Source organism: Colossoma macropomum, unplaced genomic scaffold, assembly GCF_904425465.1.
Source record: "Colossoma macropomum unplaced genomic scaffold, Colossoma_macropomum, whole genome shotgun sequence".
NCBI lineage: Eukaryota > Metazoa > Chordata > Actinopteri > Characiformes > Serrasalmidae > Colossoma > Colossoma macropomum.
Window position 1 is genome coordinate 16,382,001 of NW_023494792.1, and position 27,650 is coordinate 16,409,650.

The 27,650-nt window shown below is 39.7% G+C and overlaps 1 protein-coding gene across 3 annotated transcripts; it reads right to left on the reverse strand.

Annotated features, from left to right (window-relative positions):
* Positions 1–626: 626 nt before the first annotated feature.
* On the reverse strand, positions 627–21,318 carry ankrd27 (ankyrin repeat domain 27 (VPS9 domain)). Of its 3 annotated transcripts, none has more exons than XM_036576239.1 (29): positions 21,210–21,318; positions 17,927–18,049; positions 16,969–17,079; positions 16,722–16,878; positions 15,618–15,772; positions 15,465–15,524; positions 15,288–15,338; positions 15,079–15,144; positions 14,891–14,967; positions 14,617–14,738; positions 12,424–12,502; positions 12,105–12,237; positions 11,452–11,544; positions 10,043–10,167; positions 8,581–8,663; positions 8,238–8,353; positions 8,018–8,110; positions 7,565–7,762; positions 6,681–6,740; positions 6,428–6,547; positions 6,290–6,334; positions 6,005–6,127; positions 5,695–5,892; positions 4,822–4,941; positions 4,529–4,702; positions 3,463–3,550; positions 3,284–3,362; positions 2,660–2,726; positions 627–2,546 (listed from the first exon to the last, which is right to left on the reverse strand). In XM_036576239.1, the coding sequence occupies exons 2-29, from the start codon at positions 18,026–18,028 to the stop codon at positions 2,124–2,126; spliced, it is 3,318 nt and encodes a 1,105-aa protein (XP_036432132.1). In that variant the 5' UTR covers positions 18,029–18,049; positions 21,210–21,318; the 3' UTR covers positions 627–2,123. The 3 variants fall into 3 exon arrangements, with proteins under 3 accessions (XP_036432132.1, XP_036432133.1, XP_036432131.1); XM_036576240.1 differs by having other exon boundaries at positions 5,695–5,889; positions 15,288–15,341; XM_036576238.1 differs by having other exon boundaries at positions 15,288–15,341.
* Between the last annotated feature and the right edge of the window lie 6,332 nt (positions 21,319–27,650).

Below are 27,650 nucleotides of genomic sequence, written 5' to 3' on the forward strand. Positions count from 1 at the left end.
ATGCACTTTTATGAAAGTGCTCCTTTTTTGCCCGTTTAGACTAAGTGGTTTAATCTTTTTCTATCGGTGTGATGCATGGTTGGCTGTGAAACTGCCCTGCCGCTTAATAATGGTAATGACTACATTTCCCTACATCTCCTTCATTAAATCAGAAGGGCCATAAGATTCCTCGCCTGCTCAACACATCCATCAATCGCTAGTGCTTGACTAGCAGCACATTTCACTGTGAAAGTTGGCAAAACTCTGATTCCAGCCCTCAAAAAAAAAAACGTTTCTCACAATCCTAAACACTGACTTTACCACAATGAAGAGTTGAAAGTGCTTATGGCTTAGACTTTGCACTCTTTTAAGTTTTAGTCTAGAGTGTAGTGTTAGCAGTTGACATTTCTCCTCGTCTCTGTTGAATTAGTCATGTTATTTGTAGATAATGGCACATTTTAGAAATGACGTATTGTGAACACTGTATGAAAGCATTGCTGCAGGCTTATACATGAGCTTCAAATCAAGAGTACTGTGAACAGGGTACCTGGAAAAAAATGACCTGAAATATAATCTTAATCATAAGGCCTCAGGCATTATTTGGAGAACAAAGACAATGAAACTCTGGAAATCCGTCATTACTGACATCCATTTGATTTATAGGTTTATTATAGGTTATTTTGACACAAATAAGGCACATTCACTGCATTTTTACACAAAATAAAATTTAAACTGACATACAAAAATAATTGTTACTTTTCCAGATTGGTTATGCAGCAATTTAATAACAAAAACAACCCATGAAGCTAAATTTGAGTTACATTCCGTGGCAAATGAATTCTTGACATCTAGTATTTTAAACCACAGGAGCCTATTTTCTCTAATCCACCTCAGACCTTAATCTGAAAACCACTTGGAACCATTCTTAAATCCTGGGTTAGGATTACTGTGCATCAGAAGGAGGCATAAAACTACACCAAACTCTTGTGGGTGAACTATTTTATCATTACTTCTTAAGACTAGGTGAATATATTAGGCTTTGTCATAATTAAAGTGCATGTCTAAAATACAACAGTGGTCCAGAACACTGTTTCCTGTACATTTTGTAAGTATTTTGTCTAGATGCATAAATGAGGGTCATCGTGTCCATTTCAACATTTGACTCAATCAAGACCATGAAGAATAAAGAAAGCCCATGGTATCTACACCAGTGGCATTCTTCATTTTTTTTTTTTTATTCTACATTCCAGTCATTCAAAATAACTCAATATGAGAAAGGATATCTAGATAAACACTACCTATGTTGTAAGGAAAATCCAATTAGAAGTCAGAGTGTGGGAAAAAGCTGAAATCTAAGGAATGGCCAAAAGAAATTCAATTACTAGATCTGTGGGAAATGAGTAACAAAGTAATTTTCTGTCACTCACTCAATCACACAAGGTCAGTTTCAAGCTTCTACAAGTGTTACCTAAGCTGTTTAAACTTAAGTACAAGTGGTTCGATAGTTCAGTATCAAACAATGGAATAATAAACTAGAACATGTCACATTTTAACTAAAATTAAATGACAAAACAGTAAAGGTTATACCTAACCATCCCTTTTTATGATGCTCTGATATGATTTACCAAAAGATAAAAGTGCTGGTAAAATGAAATTGCAAGTTAAATTCATTCTAAAAAGCTATTTCAGTATCGTTGCAATGTACAGTCTTCCTTTAGTATGTTTTACTTTATGCTACACTTTTGATTTTGAGTCCACATTCAATCCAAATTAGCTATACAAGTTACAATAGCTAGGCTTCCAATCTCCCTTTATATGACAAAAATACTATGCCAACAGAGTCAAGAGTTCCTACATCCATTTTCTAAAACCTCCAACAGTCTGTTGTTAGCTCCATTTCACATTCAACTGAACTGAATGAGCTTAAATCACAAGCTTTTAGAAGACACTTCAGTTTTTATAAATTCTGAGCTAAAACAGCTGTTGCAGTCAGTAGGAGGCTGTTGGGATGAGTTTAATAACACTGACTAAAGCAAACCCATGTTGAAGTTAAGTGTTCCAAAAGCACAGCTGAATGCAAAGCCTCATGTGATCTTGATGTAACATCAGATGTGTCCATTCTGAAGAGAAGTCTCAGAGGGTCCTCAGAGCACAACGTTATCCATCTCTGTGAAAGCAGTATCCGAGTTCTTCCTCATGTGCTGCAGCTCCTCTTCTTCCTCCGTGCACACCAGCCCAATCTCCACAGACTCACCATTAACCTGCTCAAGTTCAGGTGAGGGGTTAGGAGAGGGCACACTAAAGCCAGAGGGGTCTCCAGGACCATTAACATCACCATCAACCATCTTGCCTGTGGAGGAGGAGCAGTCTGTGTGCTCCAGCACATGCGGCGTGCTGTGTGCCAGGTCCTGGTGGATGGTGTGGCAGCGGGTCAGGCTTTTGGCCTGGTTCTGCGGACCCTGCTGGCAGGATGAGTGGGAGTGTTCAGGAGAATGGGTGAATGGGCCACAACCGTCGACAGTCTCTCCTCTCTGCAGATGCCTCCTATCACTCAGCCCATCTGAAGCCTGTGATCCAGACATAAGAGAAAACAAACTACCTCAGATACAAATGTATGGCCACAGTGTGATGAATAACTGGATAACATGAGTGGTTCTGACTTAATGAAAAAAATGAGTACCTTGCTTAGAGAGTCTGTGGAGGCAAAGGTTTCATCCTGTGGAAATGATTTCTTCATCTGCTGTTTCCTGTACAAAATACATGTCAGAATTCAAAACCAACTGGAAAGCACAAGTTAATGTTCTGCTGAAGGTTTTAACTGATTTGATCATAAAATAATATTGCATAGTAGGGCTCTTGACTTTTAGATCAGAAATCCTTGCTGATTTTCTGCATGCTTTCTTATAGTTTGCCCTCCACTGTTTGCATATTTTGTAAGTCACTCTGAATAAAACTGCTTTCACAAGGACGTTTTGCTATCTGTTAAAAGCACACGCCTTGACATTGATTTCCCTGAAAAAAACACAATGACAGACAGCAGACAACAGCACATGGCAAAGCACAAAAATAATGCTCTGTTGTCCATAAACCTGACCAGAGTTGTATACTCTGATGTAGCCATGCACAGAAGATTCAGTCAGTCAAGTTGCTGTTGAACAAAATGGAGAAAAACCTAATTTCTGATGTCCGCTAACATTCAGAGCTGCACAATTCAACTCGTCAGATGTATTAGGACAGCATTTTTTTTTTTTTTATTTAAAACCCACACACCCTTATGCTGGACCATGAACAGCTCAAAACCTACCTGTGTGCAAACGAGTCTCTCTCTCGCCTCCGCCTGTCAGGGCCCTTGTGTTGCTTCATCCTCTGGACAAATGAGGGCGCTACATAAAGAAAAAATGTGCATAAACACATTGACAACGCATGTAGAGTATTTTGCAAACTCTATACATGCGTAGGAGTAAAAAGGTGTTGAGTTCTTACTTTGGCCTGGCATGCGGAGCTGTTTAGCTAGATCAGCTTCAGGATTGTGGACACAAGCTTTCTGTAGAATCTTCAAAATCCCTGTGTTCTGAAAAAAAAACCCCATTATTTTTCACATTTAGAGTCGTCATGTTACCCTGAAGTATCATTTAATTGCAGGCACTATTACTACAACAGTGCTTTTATAATAACATTTCAACCAAACTAGCATTAATGACACTGGCTGATCATACAGTAAGTTAGAAAAGAACAAAGCACCCAGCAACTAGTATTTCTATTGCTGGGTCAACAAAAGAATACAACTCTGTAAATTAGGGATGCACCAAAATTGTCAAAAAATGACCTTGTTCAGACAAAAATGTTGACTGATTTAACAATAAAGTGGGAAAAACTAAGCCTATCAAAAAATTTTAATGCCAATGATAATGAGAAATAGTGATTAAAACTGTTGCTGGTTCCTTGGCGCTCCTGCGCTGGTCAGCACAGACGTGTTCAAACAGTGGAAGTGGAAGCAAATCCATAGTGAAACTGTGGAACTACTTTATGATTTTGGTGAGGGCAATTTGTAATCACTCCTTATGCTGAGTATCAAAAGGGGGTGCAATGCCCAAGAATGTCTCCATTATAGGTTTGACACCACTTACAGCATGACATTTCCCTTAATATGTGGAATACACCAAAACAACAGAGGCAAAAACAAGTCCTGCACACCAACGCAATCTGGAGCCACCGTTTTTTGAAATGATTAAAAAAAAAAAAAAATTCTAAACGACAGTGCCAAGTACAACTAAAAGTAATGGAATCCACTGCCTTGGATCACTGACAGTTTTCTGTTGACAAGAACACTAGATTTTGTAGCACATACTGTAACCTAAATACTGTAATCATTTTAGTCATTTTATTTTATATGTAAACTACTTCAATTATTCTAAGATTTATTTCAGCTTTTGGTTTCAGATTTCAGTCGGGCATGTCCTGAATTTCCATCAAGGATTTTCATTTCAGTGCATCACTACTGGAGAAGTTCACCTAAGAGTGAGCCAGGTGAGGGGATTTCAAAAGGTACCTTGCTGGCAGTCTCCTGAGCACAGTCGAGGGGGGTCCTCTGCCTCTTGTTTCTGACGTTTGTAAAGGCCCCAGCTTGCAGCAAGAGCTCCACCAGAGCCTGGTGCCCCCCCCTCACTGCTTCATGAATGGCTGTGTTGCCCTGGTTATTAGCCAGGTTCACTGAGGCACCACTCTAGAAGGAAGCCAAAACAATGAACAATTCACTAATAGGAGAAAAAGATTTAAATCCATTTCCTGACATACATATACTACAGAATAAACTTTGTGCATGCAGTGAAACTGTGAGAATACCTCAATGAGGACTGCCACTGTCTGCTCGTGTCCCTTTAGACATGCTTGGATCAAAGGAGTGTTCCCAAACTGATCTCTTTTATTAAGCTTGGCATTGCATTCCACAAGAGAGGTCACCACCTACACACAGAGGATTTAAAAGGTACTGGTATTAGTACTAATGCTGTAAATCAGCCCTAAGCCCCAGACTTCCTCGCGACTTCATGTCCTACATCAGTTACATAACAATTTGAGTTTTATAGAGTTAGGTCATCAGGATCTTGTAATTATCTAAGCTGCATCAATGTCTGCCTTTATAGAGCAAGATGAAATGTTCAAACCAGGTCAGGTTTAATGCTGTAAATGATCAGATATGCAGGGTTGTTGGTATCAGTGTAGTACACAACAATAATCGACTGATGATAAAACTTGATGGCAATGAATCATGTTATTGATTAGTGGGCTTAATGACATTTGTGAATCCCACTCACATCACATGATTGAAAGAAGGAAATAAAAATGGCACAAACTGCAGTACAGGGTTGTGCATAATCTAAAAAAACAAAACTATGAAAACACTTTAACATAATATGGAAAAAGATGGAACAGAGCTCAGCATGGTAGTATGACCATCAGGCAAGAGTATGCAAGAGAATATAACTTGCACTATATCCATGGTAGAAACTCAGCATAGTGAGATACTAATATCTTTTTAAAATCAGTCAAATACAGCTTGGTACTGTTTTACTTCAGCAGACAGAATAAGCAGCGCCACCTAAAAGAATGAGTTGCTTTTTTAAACTCTGTCTAAACTGCGTGGCTAAGCTCTGTGGTTATCAGGGCTGCTTGCACACCACTGCACACTTACTAGCTCAGAGCGCTGTACATATTTACCTGTATGTGGCTGTTCTGGCAGGCCAGGTGGAGTGGGGTGGCACTCTGGCCGTTACGGGCATTAATGTTTGCTCCATGGCGAATAAGCAAAGAGACTAACGCTGTGTGTCCGTGCAGTGCTGCCACATGCAGTGGAGTAAAACCATCCACACTGCTACTGTTCACACCCAGCCCATCCGGCTGGAAAGCAGATAACTTCTGGAGACATACATACAAACTGTGTAATAAGACTGAGAATTACATCTAGATATAGTTACAAGAAAAGCAAGTAACAAGAACTAATGACATGAATATCTGCTCATGTTCCCACCTTTTGAGTAGGTTCACAGTTTGGACACTGGCACAAAGGGTGGCACAATTCTGTCTTATCAGGCATCTCAGCTTTCTCATCTTCCTCTGGCTCCTCATCTACCCACTCCAACAGGTAGCGCACCTGAAAGAGCAACACATACAGTATGTACACAGACATCAATGAGAACACATAAACTACAATCATAGCTTTTTTAGAATGTGGGTAAGATCCTAATATCAAAAAAGACCACGTGTCAGACATTACATTTGTTTGATGTTCCAGAATTATATGTCACCAGCTCACCATTTCAACATCTTTGTCTGCCACTGCCCGCAGCAGCTTCTCCACCTGCCATTAGAAGAACAAGGTGATAGAGTAAAGAGAGACACTCAGATCACAGTGTAAATTCATTCTAAGGCCCAAAAGGGGTGTTGTTCTTACCTCCTTGTGGCGGGCACTGTCACTTTCTGGACGGGCCTCCACAGACAGAAGAGAGCAAGTACTGGATACAGAAGACCGTCGACTGCTGCAGTCAGAGGGCTGTGGAGAATGGCTGGGAGACTAAAGAAAAAGTGAACAAATTAAATAAAGTAAAATAATATACTTTTAGGCAAAACTGTATAATCTGTTAAACTCGGTGTTGCATCAAAATCAAAATTGTACTATATCATTTCAGTTTTTCCCCTCACTTTACCTCAAAACTGTTCTCCTTTTTACTAGACCCATTGTGTGTGCGCTCCAGCAAGGACAGAATCTACATCAAGAAGAAGAAAAAGATTACTACCACACTACCTGATCAACGATGCACACTAAATCATGGAAAAAGAAACAGCTAAACAAGAGTTGGCTATAACACCTAGTACTTATAGAAAATACTTAAAAGAACTGGCCTGTCACAATTAATACATAATCGCCTGACTGCAATCATTTAAGTTGATTGCAATTATTCTCCGCAGTTGTGAACTGTCCCAATTATATGTTTACATTGAAACAAACAGAATGTGAATTGGGTGCATTTTTAGCAGTTGGCATGAGGCAAAATCATGTAAATTAAAACAGAAAACACATTAGACAGAAAATGCACTTATTCAGAAGTCAGTGCAAAGAAAGTTCTGACTGGAGCTACAACACCTTTAGAGGGCAGCGGTGAGTAATAATTATTTAATTGACATGTTAATAACACCTTGGGGGCAGTGTTGAGTTGGTTTATTTGAGCTTGAGCTGTGTCTGTTGTCACTTAGGAGCTACTGATGAACAGTCTTGCTTGGAAGTAAGACAGCTAATCAGTCAATCTGGCCAATTTAGGCTTAAACTTTATATTTGCATAAAACAAACAAAAAAGACAATTAAATAAGTAATCTTTGATCATGACAGGCCTTCAAATAAGTGTTTTAACAAAGACGTGTTTACTCTAACTGGATGCAATACCGTCAAAAACTGTCTGCTCAAATCAATTTGAAGGACTCAAGTTGAACTTTTCTTTAAATTCAAGTTTTCTTTTAATCAGATTTGTGTCCATGGCAACTATAAACAGCTGCAAAAGTTCTCACTATGAGGCTTAACCATGTGAAGCCTGACCTTAGAGTTGAGTGCGCAGTGCAGAGGTGTCTGACTGGCCTTGTTGTGTATGAGAGTGGAGGCGCCGTTCTCCAGCAGAGCTTCTATGATGCCCTCGTAACCCCAGCGTGCTGCAATGTGCAGCGCTGTGTCGCCCTTATCATTCTGCACGTTCAGCCGGCACATGTGCAAGTCATAGTAGACCAGCGCCTTCACACACTGAGAGACAAAAATACATTCATGCATGTTAACAAAAGGGTCCCTCAAGGGCTTTTCTGTATGGCTTTGCATGGTTGATGTCTTATGGTAATAATGATCTGGCTTTAAAACCCCAATCAAGAATTGCTGAGAGTATCACTGCCACTGGAGCGTAGGAGCAAACTTGGTTTGTCAGCTGCAGCAATTCCTAATCATAGCTTTAAAGAAGAGTTCAAAGCTGTAGGCCTCTTGTGATTTACTATCCAAGTCACTCACATCCTCATGGCCATACATGCAGGCCAGGTGCAAAGGAGTGTTTCCATTGTTGTCCTGAGCTTCTGTGTTCGCCTTATAGTGCAACAGCAGCAGCTACAGGGACAAGAGAGGGGATGGATAATGAAAGAGAGCGCTTTCTACAGCCATTTTAGGTAGCAACGACAGAATTTCTAAATGGCATGGAGATGTATCAAAAGGTGTACTAATACAGAATACCCACCGTGACTCCCTGGTAGCCCTTCTGGCAGGAGAGATGCAGGGGTGTTAGGCCGTGGTAGTCTGTGGCATTCACTGGAGCTCCCTTTGACACCAAGAGGTCAATCAACATAGACTGACCTAAGCAGACAAACACATATTTTACATATTAATCATCCTAGTCACAGATGCTGGGAGTAATCAGCTATGCATGCTTAAAAAATTAAGGACTGACTGAACCATGGGATCAACGGAATCATTCACTTTTATCTATTATCTATGGGAAGAGGCAAGACAGGATGAAATACAAAGAGCGTCACTGCAAGCAGTGTATGAGTAGGAATGAAGAATATCGAGTTTTAGCTAACCGCATATAGCAGCAACATGAAGAGGAGTGTAGCCACGGTCATCCCGGGAATATGGAGTAACTATGGAAGGGTCATTCAGTCTCCTGGATGAGCGGCAGAATGAAGAAAATAATAAATAAATGAATAGGTTAAAAAACAGAAACACATTCCTACTTTCAAAGAAGAAGCATTCTACAATCAAAACTCTTCACACACTAATACTTTCACTTTGCACATACAGATGGGTGACAAATTCAAGAGAAAAAAACTGAGTGGAGAAACATAATAAGTGCAGATGCTCAAAGACAGCTGTACTGCATGATACAATTAAGCAATTAAATTAACCTACCATGCTCTTTAATATGTATAAAAATGCAAACCCAGCTGACCTCAATTTTGAATCAAACAGGAAAAAATGTAACAGTCTATACAGATGGTCTACAGAAATGTGGAGAAAAGTTCAATGATCAGATAAGTCATCTTTCGCCATGTGCGCGAGTGCTTGTGGGGTGTACATCAAGAGAACAGTACAGTTAGATATAAGATACATAATTAAAAAAAATATATATATGAAAATTATGCAAATCCAGCATAATCAAATATTGGCCCACGGGTCTGATTCTGCCAAAGAGGAAGTGTTTTCTGGCCACACCCCATCCTGTAAACCGTGATTTGAGTTAAAAATATACATGAGGTAGTGTGTCGAGGGGGGTAAGATTGGGGCCTGGCAATGAGTTGAGTTCTCTGCAAGAATTTGGCCTGAGATCAAATCTGTTTGATGACCCCATATCTAAGTATTATGCTATGGCCTTAACCAAATCTCATTCCAACTGAACATCTATGTTATATTTTATGTTAGACAGCACTCTCTACCATCATCATTAAAACACCAACTGAGGGAATATACAATAAAATACAATAAAAATGGTGTTCTATCCCTCCAGTACAGCTCCACTGACATGTAGTATCTATCACAAAGAGTACTGAAGCAATTTTGACAGCTTGTGGTGGACCATCACTTACTAAGATGCTTTATGTTGGTTCCTCCTTCATCTCCCATCTGTACATGTAGACTTTCATTCCAAAATGCTATATATCCATTTGTAACAATTTTGCACATAAAACATTTTTGCATTACATTGTTATTACTTGGTGATTGTAACATAGCATTGATATTTCTTGTAAGTGTTAAGCCCATTCACAACTACTTGTATCATAGAAATACATTTTTTTAAAGCTGTCTAGAATTCATTTTGGAATAAAACCTTTAATATTTAAATGCCCTGCATACATATATTGTATATCTTTGTATTGTGCAGTAGCCTTAGTTAGTAGTTAATAGTCAAGAGTTGTAATAAAAATACTTCATGCATGTTTAGAAGCAACACTGAAAGAGAATATATTTGTAATTGCTGCGAAATGTGAAAGTTTTTAACTGTGATTGTGTGCCTAGTGCATATGTGTGTGAGAGAGAGAGACTGACCCAGACACACGCAGGTCACATGCATCACAGGAGCAGAGTGGGTGACACATTTTCCTTCTGTCTTCTTCATTCTCGCCTTCACTCAGCAAGCGCTGCACCTCCGCCTCATTGCCATTCGCTATGTGCTGAATTCACATGCCCCACACACAAACACACATAAATGCACACACTAAATATGCACACATCTGCAGGATTCAAAACTGCACATTGGCTTCTGGGGTGAAAGTCCATTTTGTTGACTATTAAAAATACTTGAGTAACTTTACATAACCCATTTAAATGATTCTAGCCTGTTTTATAAACAGCTGCACCTTTTGTAAGGCACTGACAGGATTTAAACAAATCAATCTTACAGTGCCATCAGTAAGGAATACTAGTAAGTAAGTCAGGTGTAATTGTTTGCCTGTCCTTTGCACAACCTATACTGCCCACTTCAATACCACGGATCTTCAGTTTCATTTCAGGATGTGATGTACACTTTTTGCTTTAGACATGCGTTGAAAGCTTGAAGGAATTTGTTAATATAAGACTCATTAAGTTCCAACTATGCGCAGCCACATAATCACTGAAGCGAACTAGTTCCAGTGTCAAGAATGCATGCTCTAGTCACAGGCTCCACCCCTCGATGTTTCACAGATGAAGTGGTATTGCATGGCCTGCAGACCAACTGACCAACATGGACACGTCCTCTTTTTCCAAAACGCACTGTTCTCCATTATTCAACCTCAAGCCTAATGTGCAGTCTTTCATAAATAACACTGGCAGGGATGAACACTCTGCTGTCAGATTTTAGTTGCTTTCTCGTTGGCCATGAGACTGTCTTGCATCCCTTTATCTCTTTTAGCTCTTAGCAACAAGTAAACGCCAGCCGAGATTTACTCTTGTTCCATCTCTTCCTCGGCCACTCTGCCTTTTTTTCTTCCTTGCTTCCTTCAATGATATTTTCTTCAGTCTCTTCACAGCCTCTGCCATGTCCACGCTGAGAACACTGAGTTACTTCTTATAGCTAGCTAAAGCTGTATCTGTTGGGTGACGTGGTGCTGTAAAGCATTATGCAGTTCTCGTGAGAAGTTTTGTGTCCGCTCCTCCAAAGTTATATTGCATGGATTTGTTTAGAACCTTCACACTCAGTTTTTTCCCACCCAAATAAGCCTACATTCCTACCTACATTTAGCCCTAAAACCTCTCATGGTTGTCGTAAGACATTCCAGTTATGAGATCACTTCTGGCCCTGTGTGAGTACACCTTCCTGAAAAAAAATGTAATTGTCCAAATTCTTATTGGGCCATGTGTTTATCAAGTTTTCTTTTTAAATCATAGCATTATATCACCATATTTACTAACTCTACAATTCCTTCATTTTTTTCTGTTGTTTTGAAGAAAAAAAAAAGGACTGCAGTGATTCTCACCTCAAATAAACAGTCTATAGGCGTAGAAGAATTCTGAGAAAGAAGGTTCATTTTCTGCCTGAAGAACAGCTTGTCTTTTAGCTCCCCTGATCCCTACACAGCAGAATACATTTCATATTACACTTCAACACTTTACATATGAACAAAAAGGCACAACAGGCAAAAGAGACAGAAAAAAATACATATATCTACAAAGCAATCATGACTTCAGGTTAAGTGAGAAATATGATGGGTTCTCATTTCTAGCAAAAAAACAGCATGATCCCATTTAACACAGAACTGTGTGAAAATATAATAACATTCTCTCATGACTACGAAGTTAGCACGGTGAGTATCATCTTAGGACGGACTGGAAAGCAGCAATTGACTAGAGGCAATGTTTCACATATTATGTCAAATATTACAGCATAATAACAACAAACCAAACAACAACAGAAACATCGGCTCTCTCGGTGTGAGCACCATCATGAACAAGTCGATGTTCTGGAATTCTATGGGCAACGTATCTGTACCTTTTCACCCAGCAAAAGATGAAAGCAGTTGTATCGAAAGAGCCCAGCTGCACTGATAGCTAGATGAGAAGCCTATGGTTTATTTTTAGTGAATTCAACTAATGTCAGGGCTGAATGCTTGTGTTTTCTTCTCTCACTCACTGTGGGATCTTGACTGAGATTGCCTTGGCTGATGTACTCCACAGCAGCTTCAAACGAGGTCAGGCAGTAACTCAGGTCATCCTTGGCTGAGTTGCAGAAATGGAAGTGTTTTATGTAACTAAGATTTGCCATCCTGAGAAAAGTGAAGAAACATTTACAAAATGAGTTCTATTATGGTCTCACTGCATTAAAAAAACCACATAAATTAATGTTTGAAGGGCTTCTGCAACAAAAACCTTTACTGCTTATGCCCAGCTAAAAAAAACAATGACTGCCTGGTTGACAAGCTGAGGAAGGGAAGTTTAACTGCTATACTCACCAATTCGGAATCTCTGTTTTCACCAGTAGATAGAGAATAACTGAGAGGAGATCATCTGCACATACTGCCTCCAAGTTAACTGAGAGAGAGGGAGAGAGAGAGAGGGAGAGAGAGGGGGAGAGAGGGAGAGAGAGGGGGAGAGAGAGAGAGAGAGAGAGAGAGAGAGAGAGAGAGAGAGAGAGAGAGAGAGAGAGAGAGACGTTACAATTACATAAAACCAAAAAACTCTAAATAATGAGGACTGTCACGATTCTTAGTGACCAAAACAAAAAAAAAAAAATCACGGATTAAAATCTATGTTCCTGATAAACTGTCAGTGGTTATTATGGCCTGACAGATATGAAAATATTGTGGTCGATACAGATGCGGATTTTTTCTACCAATCATTTACACATTTTTATTCATATTTTAGATTTATTTTTAGTTAAACACTGCTTTACTGACTGCTATAACTGTCACACTTATATGTATACATAAACACACACACACACACACACACACACACACACACACACACACACACACTCTCTTTCAGTTCAGATGTTTTTTTCCAGTATTTTGAAATTCTAAAGTTATGGGTTTTTTTGTTCTTGCATATTTTTATTGTCTGGCCTTGTTTAAAAACTCTAAATCCAATTACTTTCAAAATAATCTGTGTATTACTTTACAGGCATACTGACAGTGACGCTCTAAAAATAATAAACTATTGTACTGCTTAAATATACATAGGCTTTAATTTGTGCAAATGTGCTCTGTTTCACTGCCTACTAGTGTCCAGTTTGTCTGTCTTTCTACACACTGTCTGCCTCTGTGTGCTTCATAAGTCTTAAATTGGTTCATTTGCAGTTTGGCAAACAGTCATTAAGACAGGATTGCTCTACTTTACACATACAGGGGAGTGTTGTTGCCCTGCCAGCAGAGTGTGTATTTCAATAATGACCATTTGAGGTGAAACAGTGTGCAAAGTGTTCTGTGGGTAGGCATGCCAGCTAATCTGGTTACAGGAGTTGTACATGGGGAAATGGTGGAACGGAGAGCTGAAGAGAGCATTGTCTGTGAGGACACATACTGCAGATGACCCTTGACATGCAGTGCGAATTGAAATGTGCAGGGCAACAACACATCCTTCTTAAAGAATAAACAATAACGACTTTGCTTTTGAGCAAAGTTATAATGCATCCATCCTAGTTACCTCCTTAAGATCTTCCTGAGAGATCAGACAAAGCCTGTACAGTTAACATGAATACGATTCACAAGCATACAGCCGTCCACCAAGAGCCATGAAACACTTGCAAGAGGAACCCAGAATAACTAATTTTGCAGTCCACCCAAAAAATGTTTTTGTATAGAACAGCTAGCAGAATTTCTCTGGGCTTAGATGCAATAAAATACAAAATAAAATGCACTATGTTTATTGGCCCAGTGTGAAGCCAGTGAAGGTAACAATAAATTACAACTTTGTAGTTACTATTGACAGGCAAAGTGTGTGTGACGTTAGCACACTTTGATTTTACACCTCATCTACACATATGCATATGGTTTTTTCTCCAAATTCAAAAACTGTCATCCACACGAAACAACATTTTCAAAAAACAACTCAAAAACGCTTACATGAGTATTCCAACAATGTAGGGGGTGATAATACCTCAAAATATTTTATGTCAAATGCCTCAAAAAGAACAAAATAAGCATTTAAATTCCACAAAATATAGAGCGTGAAGCTAAAGCAGATATTTTCTAGTGTCAGTGTGTGTCAGTGGCATGCAAACACAACTTGTTTTTTTTGTTTTTTACAATCATGACTTCGATTAACATGAAGTCACGTATCTTTAGAATCATTCAGATATTTTTATCTTGTGCCAACACCCCTTTTAAAAGAACTGAGTGCAGTACATTCTAACACTTCTGCACTACAGTGCAAAGAAAAAGTAAAGCTAAATAATAAATGGCTATATTAAAGGAACGTTTTCAAAAATATCCAGACAGTGCTCACGCAGTTTTTCAGACAACCTAAAAGAGGCAATGTTCAAGTGAGAAATAAAATTCTAAAAATTCTATGGGCAATATCTGCTGGAAAATTGACCCCTAGACTGAGATTATTCCAAATGAATCATGGCTTCAGGACTGTGTGACCACATATGGAAAATAAGGATATAAGCTTCAGTTTCTGGTTACATATAGAAAACAACGCACCTGTGCGGCTGGGCGACTGCATAATGGTGAGTGCGACCTTCCTGAGGCAGAGCAGTTTCTGCTGAGGAGTTGTGCAGCGGTTGAGCTGGTTTAATTCCCTCTTTGCACGAGGAATATTTATGCTGCACAGAAAGAGCATGTGAAAGCACAAGAGAACAAAAGAAAATGTGAGAGTGTGAAATATCCTAACGTCATTTTGGACTGTACTTCACAAAAAAAAAAAGAAGTGAAAGAAAGCTACTCTTAAAGAGAAGTTCCCAAATAGGAAGGTCACCTGAATTCTGACTTAACACCAAGATCTTTCTGCTGCAGATCCTGCAGTCCTCTGGCTGTTTTATTGAATGCAGCATCCTAAAAAAAATGTACATGATCAACAGTACAGCAACATTAGATGAATGATGAAGAAATGAAGAAATGAGTGCAAATGCTCACCCACTAAAAAGGAAAAACTAAAAACAGTACCTGGCTTGCTTCAAGAGTTCCCACATAACTAAAGAGGAAATCATGGATACCATGATGTATGTACATCTGCCAAAAGAAAAGAACAGTGTGAAGAACTGATACTCAATTCTCAAACATACAACAAAACGCAAGGCATCCACTCTACATCTTACTCTCTGCATGCAGTCCTAATGTATGCAGCCTTTTAAAACTGCTGGCACACAGCTCACCTCCACTGCTTGTTTGAGAAGAGTCATCTGAAGCTCCTGCTTGGTCAGCATCTTCTGAAATTCAGAACATTCACCTAATCAGCTCACAGCACAAGACACCAGCACAGACGCAGCAGCAGGAGCTCTTTTATTGCATTGAGTAATCTTACACTTGGCACAGACTTAAGCTCTACGTACCAGACGGGAATCTCTAAGCAAACACTGAAGACACTTTGTGTACAGGCCGTGTACAGTATCCTGGAGAAGACAACAGCACGTGTTTACTCCAACAACACACTAAACATATAAAAAAGCGTAAAAGAGTATCAAGGTGAAGAGAGTTTCTCTCACTATGTGATAGCGGAGGCCCTTCCTTTCCTGCTCTTTGAAGGAGTTACAAAATGCAGCAACGAACTTATCCAGTTTCTCAGCATGGCGGCCCAGAAATTCCTTCGCCTCCTCCACATTCTTCAGGCAGTACAGAGCAGGGACAGGGCTCAGCTCCACTGATAAACAAAGCGTTTCACAAAGAACAGGCCTGAATGAACTTCAGACGCCATGAGCTGCTCCTTTGTCTAGAATAACAACTCTTAGCTCTGTGCCTGGTGACGCTACAGTAAGTGAGGCCTCCTGAGTACTGTTTTAGCAGGATGGCTGGACAGAGTTTCAAAATAAAATTCAGTGCTTTCTAATACCTTTTTAAGACCCTGACACAGCAAAAATAATACTTTTTCATCACACGACAATGCACATAAATGCAAATATGGCAAGTAGTAAAGTGTATTATATTTAAACAGATTGGTTTTGAATTGGACATGGATATATACTTTGAGATTGCACGATCCTTTTGGCGTGTTTGACTTTATCAGTTCTGCCGTTTTCTAGCCCATCAGCAGTCAGTTTATGACCATGGAACTGCTCTTGGCAGAATGTTTTTGGTTGACAAACAATTTGGAATTGCTTTAATATATACAATGATTCACTTCAACAAGGTCTTCATGTATAGTATAATTAGTGTGGACTAATTTTTTGTCCCAGATCGAATCTGAGCCAATAAAGTCTGACCTGATCTTACTGTTTTTTGTGTTTATGGATTGAACAATAACATAATTGAGTTAAGATAAGTTAGGATGCCATTTAATAGTGCAGTAAAATCTTACCTTACAGCATTGAATTGCAGCCTACTTTATCCTAACTCATTTTACTATGTGTACAAGGCGAGATTCTGGACTGATGTGTTGTTGTTCTGACCTACCTTTTCAAAATAACCATTTTATTTTGTGTTTAATACTGATTATTATCCAGATTGACTGACCAGTGACTTTAAAATGTTATTGTAGAGTGGTATACACTTTTGGCTTTCGTTCTCTTTTTATATATTTATATAAAAAAATATAGTGTCTTGAATGTGCATGATTTTCTAATACTCTGACATGTGCAATACGGGAGTTCTACCTGGGCTTGGCTCGCAGTCAATGGGCCGAGAGATGCACAGAATACTGTAGGCTTGCTCCTTCTCATTGTAGAAGGTTTCCTCAAACAGAATTGACACAGAGCCAGAGTTCAAAAAGCCTGAGCCCAAGTGTATTTGGTTATTTTCTATGGACACCTCCTGAAAGACACATCAAAGAACACTGCTTCAGAAAACGCTGACAAAGACTGCCGTTGACTGCTTAGATTAGATGTGTATGTATGTACATACCTTCCCATCAACTGTCTGATAGCCCTGTTCTGCAGGGAGGAGAATATAGCTCTCAAATTGTGCTCCTGTGTATGAACCAGCTGATAAACTCCCACGACATGGAACCAAGACCTACAGCGTACACACAGAACAACATGTGTTCAAGTTCAATAAGGTTTTTTAGGTTGAAATAAAAAAAAGAGCAAATGACAAAACATCTTTAGTCTTTTGAGAATTACTCAGACATATGGGTTGTCTAAATTTTCCAGCAACACCTGTGTCACAATCTAACGCACCAGTGACCCACACCACTTCCTGTCTGTACAAAAGTCTCACATCAGCTTCCTTACAAAGTGAGAAGCGTGAACAAGGTTAATAGTACATTCTGCTTTACATGTTCAGACTTCTACACTTAGACAAAAAACATTTTCCATGTACAAACATATTGCACAGAGACTTTCAGCAGCACTAATACGAATGTTTCCACATTAAAGTAAATAGCCTTCTCTGAAAGAACAAGACGAATCATTATTAGAAAACAGATTTTTATCCTCTGAAGTATGAAAGAAGGATCTGTCCAAATATTCCAACCATAGAGACTCTCCCATTGATTTTGTGTGGCACTGCAGCAGTCACATGGCAAAAATCGAACCAGTTATCATCATCATCTTAGTCCATTTGCTCTAAGGGCCAAAATTACACATTTCCCTCTGTGTGCTACGATAAGAGTCACATGGCAAAAAAAAAAAAGTAGTCATTCATAAAGGTGTTTACACAGTGAGTGAGTAAACTTAGCTTCTTGAATCCTACACCAAAACTCAAAAAATTCAATTCAAATATAAGATTCAACCTTCTGACACTTGATCAAGACGGACTATAACCCCACCGACCAAAATCAGCAGATACACATTGCAGGATGCCAGCTTAAAACCAGTCCGATCCTCTTCTTTTCTGTGAAATAAGAAAGGGAATGACTTACAATGCCATGTAGTTCTGCCACTCTGCTGCACAGATCTGGTCTCTGCTTCTCCAATGCCAGGTAAAAGGGATTCTTCAGAATGTTCTCATCATACATAGCCATATGGACCCGACACTCTGACTCCTACAGAGGAGAGAGAGAGGGAGGGAAGAAAAGTGAGAGAGGGATAACATGAACGAGTAAAAGTGGGGTTGAAAAAAGAGAAAAGAGTTAAAAGAGGGCCAGTGACAAAAAGAGAGAAAAAACTGTAGAGAGAGGGTTGTGGCTAATCAGATTAGTCCAATTAGCTCACAATACTAAGTTCTGGATGGCTGATCAGAGATATGACTGAGGTATGCTTTTTGATACATTATATCAGTATGCAGTGCGGTCAGGCTCGTATTACAAATCACACAGAGGATTATAATTATAGACTACATGGCTTGAAAACAATCTAAACTAAGTCATGTTCAAAGTTAACTCTAAACAAATGTTTCTCTTCTTAGGTGCCACCTTGACGCTCAGAACTCTGGGCCTTTAGCCAGGGTTATTGGGCTAATGGGTGCTAATGCAGGCTAGGTAAACAAGCCCTAAAGAGACAGTACACACTCTGCTCTGCCTATCTCTATCTTAACAACATGCTATACCAGACAACAGAGATCTTCTTTCAGTCTCCCGTTCCTCCTTCTCTCTCCAGCCAGCTGCTCCTCAGCTGAGCTCCCAGGGAAATGAAATTAACTTTCAAAACTCCGCGACTGATGGAAGTTCTGCTAATTGCTAATTGGGAAGTCCTGTAAACACCACCACAACAAACAGCTCCTAGAGCATTACAGGTGGGCAAAAATATCACAATACTTAGACATTTTCTCAAAACAAAATATGCATTATGACATTTAGTTTTTCTGAGGATTAATGAAGTGGAACAGGCAATAAAGAACCAGTAGCGTCACATTTAAATAATATTATGAAAAACTATGAGCACAATGAATTTTATTCAATATTTCACATACTGCGCTGCAATAAATCCAATTAAACAGTAGATGTTAAGCTCCCTTAGTTATGAAACATATAAATATCACCATATTGGCCACCCTTAGACCGTAGGTAGGTTTTACAACTACACTCATACTCTTACCCATCGGTGTACCATCTTGTTGCCACGTTGCTTGACAAAGATGGCCTGAATCTTTGCACAACACGATTGACCAACCTGTGCTGCACCAGTAAGCTGAAAGCAGGCAGTATTTTAGCCCATAATATCTCCTACAGTACACAGTGCTGCTTTAATGAAACAGAGATTAATCCTCACTCTGGGCTAAAAAGATTTAAAATGGATAATCACCATTTTAGTCCAAATCAAGGCTTCAGTTACGTCTGTGAAAATCAAACTTCAGCCACCCAGAAGTAACATTTCAACCAAAAGCAGGCAGTAACAGTGAAATCTCAACAGCAGCTTTTGGATAAAGCATGAGAGGTAGGAGACGTGCCCTGTTCTTAAGGACATATTAACCTTAACAACAGAGACTGTACTTGTTAGCATACTTACAGGTCTATGGCGATTAAAGAGAGCTTGCGACACAGAGAACAATCTCATCTTCAGGCCCCTAATATGACGGATCAAAAAAGAGAGAGCCATCGGGGAAAGCGCTTGACATTCCAGTCTAGGTCATAGCGAAAGGCAACTCACACAATCCCTCAAGGGTGGTAGAGGCCCAAGCCTTAGCACAAGACAGGGGCCTCCCCTCAGCCCCGCCCCCCTACCCTCATCACCACAGTGCATCAGAGGGATGCTGAGAGTCTGAGGAATGTGAACTACACCATGTGATCTGTTCCACTATGCCAGAACCGATCAGGTTGGGGGAAACCACACACTTATGATGCTGGAGGACAAACGCTCTGACAAGCGAGGAAAACTCTATTTCAGTGGGCACTGATAGGCCTAATCCTTATAGACTCCATAAATTTAGACTAATTTCACAAAAAAAAAAAAAAATCAAAATCTGTTTATTTATAGGTAGGTAGTATGTACAGTCAAATAAAAGCATCATGAATGAAGATATTACAGCAAAAAAGAAGCAATAGAAAATTTTAGCATGGTAATGCTGAATACACAACAGAGCTTAAAACAACAGTGTCTCCACTTGGCCATGTCTTGTTATACTCAACATCAACAAATTTATCAAAGTGACAGGCTGAAAATTAGTTATCAACTATCAACTGCTATTAAATGAAAAAACTAAACTATTTCAAGAAACAGAACCCACAAAGTAGAAAAACACTTTTCCATCTGATAAGACAACTCAGAAAATGATGCAGGTGATTAATCAGTGCCATAAAAGGTTAAGGAAGTAGACTATATCTTAACTAAGTCACTTGGTATTAGGCTTATAAAAAACCCATCATCTTCAGGCCTAGTTCATTCCAAGTCCTACTACTAGATTAGAAAAGGTTTTAAGTGGTAATCTCTCAGAACAGTTTAAATTATTTCAAGATAGATTTAATCTCTACTCAGAAAATAGGCACTTCATTCCACTAACAGCAGGCGCAGGGACGTATAGGGTCATGTGTCTCTGCTTCTAAACATCTGATATGCTAGATGTCTAGTTAGATGTCAGCAGGCCTTCTTTTAGGGGTATAGTTTGGCCTACTTCTAAAGACTGGAATGCAGGGGTCTTCAGGAGTTGCCCAAAGGGCATCACATGATGGTTCTTTTACGCAGCACACCAGATTAAGACTCTTCAGCTACTTCAATACTGCTTTACTGACACACTGTAATGTGCAAACACAGGTTAACAAAACGTACACAAACAGATATGCAGGTGCTTTTAAAAAGCAGCCTCCTTTAATGAAATTCCTCTTCACTGAAAGGGTGTCTAGCCTCACGGCTTCATGGCGAGCCGGGAGCTGATGATGATGGACCACACACCTGCTGAGTTAAGCAGGCTGGTACAGGCTGCGCTCTCAGTAACACCGCACACTGCGCAAGAGGCGCCCAACCTCTCGGACAGTCCGACGTGGATGACCAGCCAGGGCTTGAACGCGAAAGCAGACGTCTTTGAAAAGTCGTCTAGCTTACGGGCTTTCATACTAAAATAAAACACAGGGCGAACCCGTTAGCTATCGTGTTTATTTGTTTATGTTTTCGTGCTAGGCGAGCTGGTTAGCTTAACTCGCTAGCTGACTAGCTGAGCTGGCTTAGCTGTCTGTTTTTCAGGCGAGTTTCAGCGCAGAGCTACGACAGGACCGGCGTGACAAAACACAAAGTGTACAACATACGTTACTAAAGGTATCTGAACAAGCTTACCTGGTTTATGCCGATCAAGTTTGCATGGTAAATTTAACATTAATTCGAGCAGACAGTAACTCAGCCTGAACGAACATCAGAGACTCTCTGTCTGCCAGTGCTGCACTTCCCCAACTGCTGCCGGGCTGGATTGGCTGCTCACGGACCAATCAGAATCCAGATCCCGCCCAGCTGAGCGCACAAGTACCGCCCCCACAACTGGCTTGAATCCCAACAGGGACGGTGGGTTTGTTTAAGGGGAATTCCACCGATTTTTCAAAATTTCTCGTAGTTCAGTGGTTGAGATGTAAACAAAGTCATTCATTTTTAAAGAATTTTGCCAATTCAGAGTTCTTTACAGCAGAGATGATAGGAACCAAATATGGCCCTACTATCCAAAACCACCAGTGAACCTAAATGTGTATTCTGAATTTATATATGTAATGTTGTCGATGATGATAAAATAGTAGAAAATCTGAAAAATTTAGTTTTCTTTGAGGACTGTTTTGCCTCACAACATACTTCCTGTATACTTACACCATGAATGTATTAGAATAAATTGATTAAAATGCATTTTAGACCAAAATTTCATCACGAAACTCATGTAAACGTCAGATAGTGTATTTATACCAATTCATGTAGTCATTTTCTGTGAGGGAGATTTTAGAGTCATTGAACTCTTCAGACGTCTGGTTCCTATCACCACCACTGTGAACAATTCTGACTTTGTAAGTTTCTCTAGAACAAAGCATTCCATGCCAAACTCTGAACCGAAAAATCAGTGAAGTTTCTCTTTAAAGCTTTGTGCAGGGAAAGCTGATGGAGGCAGACTAGAGCCAGTAAGGTAGACAATAATTGTGTAATTGTAACATTTTTTTATTTCTCGCACTACCACACAAGAACTGTAGGTGGAAAGCATCAGAGCATTTTCTGCACCTTATTTTTCTGTTAGCTAACAAATTCAGAGTTAAAAACGTGCATACAGGTGTCTTTCATGCCTTCCATATTAAGCATGTAAAGACTCTGTGTCCGTTTGTTACATACCAGGGATAGCTGTAACAGTGGCATGGGACAATCACAGCACTCAATAGCTAAACTGTAAACTAGCCTATAGAATAATAACTGAAGTAATAAGTGAAGTAAAATCCAACTACTCATAAAATTTGAATACACAACTACTAACAGACCAGAAGTATACTTCTTCTTTGTTAATTAATTTGTAAGATTACTGAGTTGCTGAATCTTCAAGCTGCATTTTTGGCTCTGCATACTACAGGACATAGTTTAATTTTATAATGATAAACAACCTGAATTTTAATGTTAGTATTAGAATTCCCTGTTCAATTAATGTAGCAGTTAACTTAATTCTTTCCACACCTAGAAGTGCTATCTTTGTTTTTACGTTGTAAAGTACAATCATAACACTGTGTTACAGCTGTCCCCTGAGGACCACGTTGCACATTTCTCTGGATTTCACAAAAACTAGAACCCCAATGTATTACAGAATAACCCACATTTCAGTAGAGAGGTCAACAATCTGACACGTCCTACCAGCTGGACTAACCGTGTTAACACCTGCTTGTCATAGCTAATTGACTGGGCTGACTGAAGGCAACTATGGATTGGCTGGCTCAGTGTGGAGGAGGTACATGTGTAAAGAGTTTCATTGCAAAATGCTGTACATCCATTTGTAACAACTTTTTAAAAGACTAACAGCTGATACATAATAGAAAAGAATTTTTATTTCTCTGATGAAGCTGATATTAATCATGATATAGCACTGAATTTCTTGCGTGTGTAAATCCCACTCCCAACAACCTATTTCATGAAAAACAAAAATAAAAATACAATTTTTCTGTGATGCATTTTGGAATAAAACTCTTCAAATATTGGCTGGCAGGTGTTGTTTTTTGTGCAGGTTTTGAGGCTGCCTACTATACATGAGATTTTGAACTACATGTGCTCTTTGTGTGAGGTACCTTTTAAATGTTTCACTGTTGTAAAAAATGTTGAAACTGAATGAATGCCTTATACCATCTTTTCTTTTTTACTGTATTAGACCTTGGTAGATAGTAGGTGTCTTGTATATTTGTTTTGTAGGTTAATATATGTTGCTAAAGGACAGCACGGTGGCGCAGTGGGTAGCGCTGTTGCCTCACAGCAAGAATGGCCTGGGTTCGATTCCCGGCTGGGCGACCAGGGTCGTTTCTGTGTGGAGTTTGCATGTTCTCCCTGTGTCTGCGTGGGTTTCCTAACATATGCAGTCAGGCCAATTGGACGTGCTAAAAATTGCTCCTAGGTGTGAATGTGTATGTCTGTCTGTCTGCTCTGCGATGGACTGGCGACCTGTCCAGGGTGTATCCTGCCTTCCGCCCAATGACAGCTGGGATAGGCTCCAGCACCCCACCGTGACCCAGAAGGATAAGCGGTTTAGATGATGTATGTATATGTTGCTAAATTTTGTTTTTCTTCATGTTCAGGTGGATTCATGTGAAAAGTCTAACCAACTGACTGTTTCTGTTTCTTTTATGTCTTGTGGAGGAGAGCGGCTGCTCTTGCAGGAAAATAGCTCAGAGTGACTTTTTCCCCTTCATCTGTATGAAGGTGGGGGGGGCATGAACCTCACTTACTAGTGGTTTTTTTTTTCAGTGAATGGATTTGACTCCCCCTACCAGATAGCCAGCCTGAGACTCAGTATGACCAGGAATATGGCTTGGTCTGTTAATTCTAAATTATTGTTTTTAATAAATGAAGGAGTATTCTTAGATATAAAAAAATCTTTCACAAACCGTTTGTATCAGTTTATCTAATTTACTGTGCAATTAACTAATAAACTGATAAAAGTGAGGCCACATCTATTACTCCTTCCTAAATGTGGGTTTAGATGTGATTTTGGGACAAAAGGTGAATGAAAATCTTAGGGTGTCAGTCACCAGGTGGCAAAGTTGAGTCTATAGCTAATTTTATTTCTCTCCTAGACAGAGTTTGCGCTTCTTGTGCCCTCAATCACACTTGGATTCATTAATATGTCCGTATCTAGAGATTATTCACTGTGTAGATCCTTTAATAAGCTACTTAAGTACAGTAAGTTACTATTGCTTTCCACCACTGGTGGCAGTTGAGCTCTCTCTGCTGTACAGTATGTATCCAGGCAGGATGATCTGAGGGTGTGCGATGGACCTCTCTCACTCACCCTGGCACAGTTAGGGGCCAGAAGCAGAACTGAACTGAACTAGAATGAACTGGAGGGTGCGTTTCCTTTGTAGTCAATCCAACAAACAGGACAGAGGGCGCTAAGCTTTATTTTTCATTCGTAAATATCTACAGTGTAAAGTAAGGTATAACATAATAGGCACCTATGTAGCTCTTAACAGAGACATTATCATCAGATCAGCACTCATCTCATCTCTACAACACATAGTTTAGGTTGACATAAAGAGTTGTGATGTTAGTCTGGAATTTCTGTGATCTTACTGTACCATGTTCAAGAAATTTTTCGGCCTGTTAGTTTTAGGTTGTGTGTTCTCCACCATTTATTGTACTTGGTTCATTCTTCTGAAGTGTGTTTTTCTTTCAGAGGTGTGTGTATGTGTGAGAGAGAGAGAGAGAGGAGAGGGAGAGAGAGAGAGAGAGAGGGAGAAAGAGGGAGAGAGAGGGAGAGAGAGAAAGAGAGTTTGCATTGAAGTCCCTGTAGTTACTGAATAATAAGCCTTAGAATGTAATAAGCCTGAGATTGTAAGGGTTTAAATGCTGGATCGCTAAGATGTTGACAAAAATATTATTTTTTTATTGATATTGTTAGATATAAGTTTGTGGTCATGTTTATGAAAATTATAAGCAAAATTAAAAATGTCTGTTCTTAGGGGCATTCCAATACTCGTTGTCCATAAAACAGGCAGAGGTCAACACACAAGCAAGCAAGAGAAGATTCATGCTTAAAAAAAACAGAGAAGACAAACAGGGGCTCAAACCAAAGGAACAAAACAAAGACCCAGCTTGGCATTCAGGTAAAGGAAACACAGAGACTTCACAAACTAACGGGGAAAGCACAGGGAATATGAAGGAGTCCGAGATCAGATGCAGGTGTGCCAGTGGGAGGAGCCAGGCTCAGTCCAAGTCGCCGATGAACCTCACCCAGCATCTGTTTAACCGCCGGTCCAGGCTCGCGCTAAATCCCTGCGTGACGTCCTCTCTGTCGCAGTGCTCACTCACCGCTCCTCACGCGCTGAAACCTTCAATGGTTTCACTTTCGCTTTCACTCGCTCGGCGGCCCCACTACTGCTCCTCGCCGCGTCGCGCCTCCTCGCACCGGGTCACAGCCTCCCGTCTCGCCGCGCCGTCGAACCTCGACAGGCCGTCTTCCCCGTGGAGCCTCGCAGCTTCGTCGCCGTCGTCACGGTCTTTCCTTGCCGTCCGCCTTCAAGCTCTGAGTAGCGCCCAGGGACGGCGCAGACAAAACATAACTATCCTGCCCACGGCAGACTTTCTACAACAAACCAAAGCCAATACTCTGTCCATAAACATGTATTATTGCATGATATTGTAGCGCTAGCGTATTTACACCCTGTGGGATTTTATCACTTCATATATACAATTTCAGAACACGCCAGTGTCATCACAGCAGGCTGAATGTCGCCTATTCCTGACAGCAGTGCAGTCATCACTCTACACATTTCAACACTCCCACCCGGATACAAAACTATAGCAAACACCCAGAAAGCTGGATTTACACAAACACAACCAACACTGCGGCGCCTTCACTGTAAAGCAAGCACCTGCTCAGCACAGACACAACTTCTGCCTAGAGAAAATGACAAAACTAAGTTAAAATCAGACAGCTGAGACGAACAAAGACCAGCAAAAACAACATAGCAAACTTAAAAACCTGAAACAAATCATCGTAGGCAAAAGCATAATGCCAAAGCGGGCATGAAAGATGTTTATCGTCCATGTCTTACCTATAATGACCTGATGCACTGAAGTAACGTTATCCCTTTGTTTTAACATTTTCACCAAACCCACTTCAGGCTTTTTTTATTTAGTAAAATAGTCTGTGAGTAGAACTGTGAGTACCAAATTTGCAGAAAGCCAATGACAGCGAAGTTTTTATGTTCGCTTTCACCTTTAAACGGGTAGGAAAGAAACACTGGCGGCTGATAACGAAATGAAGGCTTGAAGCAAATGTGCTAAACTCTGTAGAGCTGCTCGTTGGACCCGGTGTAATTTGGTCGATCTTAATCACGACACCCTTCACGTCTTTACTAAATGTCAGTTTTTTTTTTCTTCTCTAATCGCTGCTTAGTAACTATTACACTATCCTTCATTTTGTTGCTTAAGCTTTCAGGTGTTTAGCATTGAGCTAATGTTAGCAGCCTTGTGAAGGTACTTTGAATATGAAGCTCCAGGTATTCAAAAGATGTGTCTGAGGGTTCTGTAAAAGCAAGACCTGCAACTTTGACAGAGTGGAAAATGTCCATTTTGAAAGTCAAATATAAAATGTCAACCACCCAAGTTAAAAAGTTGATTTGTCCTTGTCAACGGTGACCTGCGGCATCAAAGGTAAGATATAAATGGAAAACCCCAAACATTTCTACACCCACTGCGGCAGTATGACTTAAGCTTGGCTGCTTGACAGTTTGTGTTTTTTAGTTTGCTGCTTTTTTCCATCTTTATGCATGTTTCAGATGTCCAATTGTTATTCATAGTGTTTTTATCCATCCACCGTTTTTTATTTTTTTGTTTATTTATTTATTTTTAATTTTGAAAATGTGCAAAAAAACCTGAATGGGAAAAGCCCAAAATTCTAGAAACACCTAAATATTGCAAAAAGAAATTTATGCAAGGATGAAGTGGAAACGTTAAAATATTGCTAAAACCAAAACACAAAAAAGGGTGATGGAAAAGGTTTTTTTTTAACAAACAATGACGTATCAAGCTGTGAGAAATTATTGGCTCTACAGATGTTGCGATCATAGCACACAGCTTTTCGAAGGTCGCTTACTACATTTTGAACTGCCAAATCGAAGTTCATTTGAAAAATGTCTCTGAACAATGTGCTCCGGGAATTGTCTGACGCAAATGCGTTCCCAGATAAGTTAATGTAAAGAGCTTTTATTCTAAGCAATTTTGGACCATTTTATTGGTCCATTCATTTCAAAATTTCCCACAATGTAAAGGACATCTGCTGAGTGCAAATGAGGTAGAAAAATAAAGAGGATACTTTTTTTTTTTTTTTGACAGCGATTATATATCCTTTTTTTTATTTTTTACAGTACAACGACCTGCAGCACAGAATAACCCTGAGGAGGAGGGAGATGATCATGATGTTGAGATTTCGAAGACTCTAATATTACTAATCACACTATTTTGAAAATATCTACTTTAATTAAATCATTTTATCCATATTCTGTGATGACCAGATCTGAAGTAAGATTAATAAAACTAACCAAGTTCTGAAGATGC

Bases quoted from the DNA above. Each gene is read 5' to 3' on its own strand.
- ankrd27 (XM_036576238.1), bottom strand. From the start codon at position 18,028: ATGGCTATGTATGATGAGAACATTCTGAAGAATCCCTTTTACCTGGCA. The intron at 11,545-12,104 runs GTGAGTGAGAGA...TCTGCTGTGTAG, and splicing joins ATCTCAGTCAAGATCCCACA to GGATCAGGGGAGCTAAAAGA. The intron at 8,354-8,580 runs GTTAGCTAAAAC...TTGTCTGCTTAG, and splicing joins TCATGTTGCTGCTATATGCG to GTCAGTCTATGTTGATTGAC.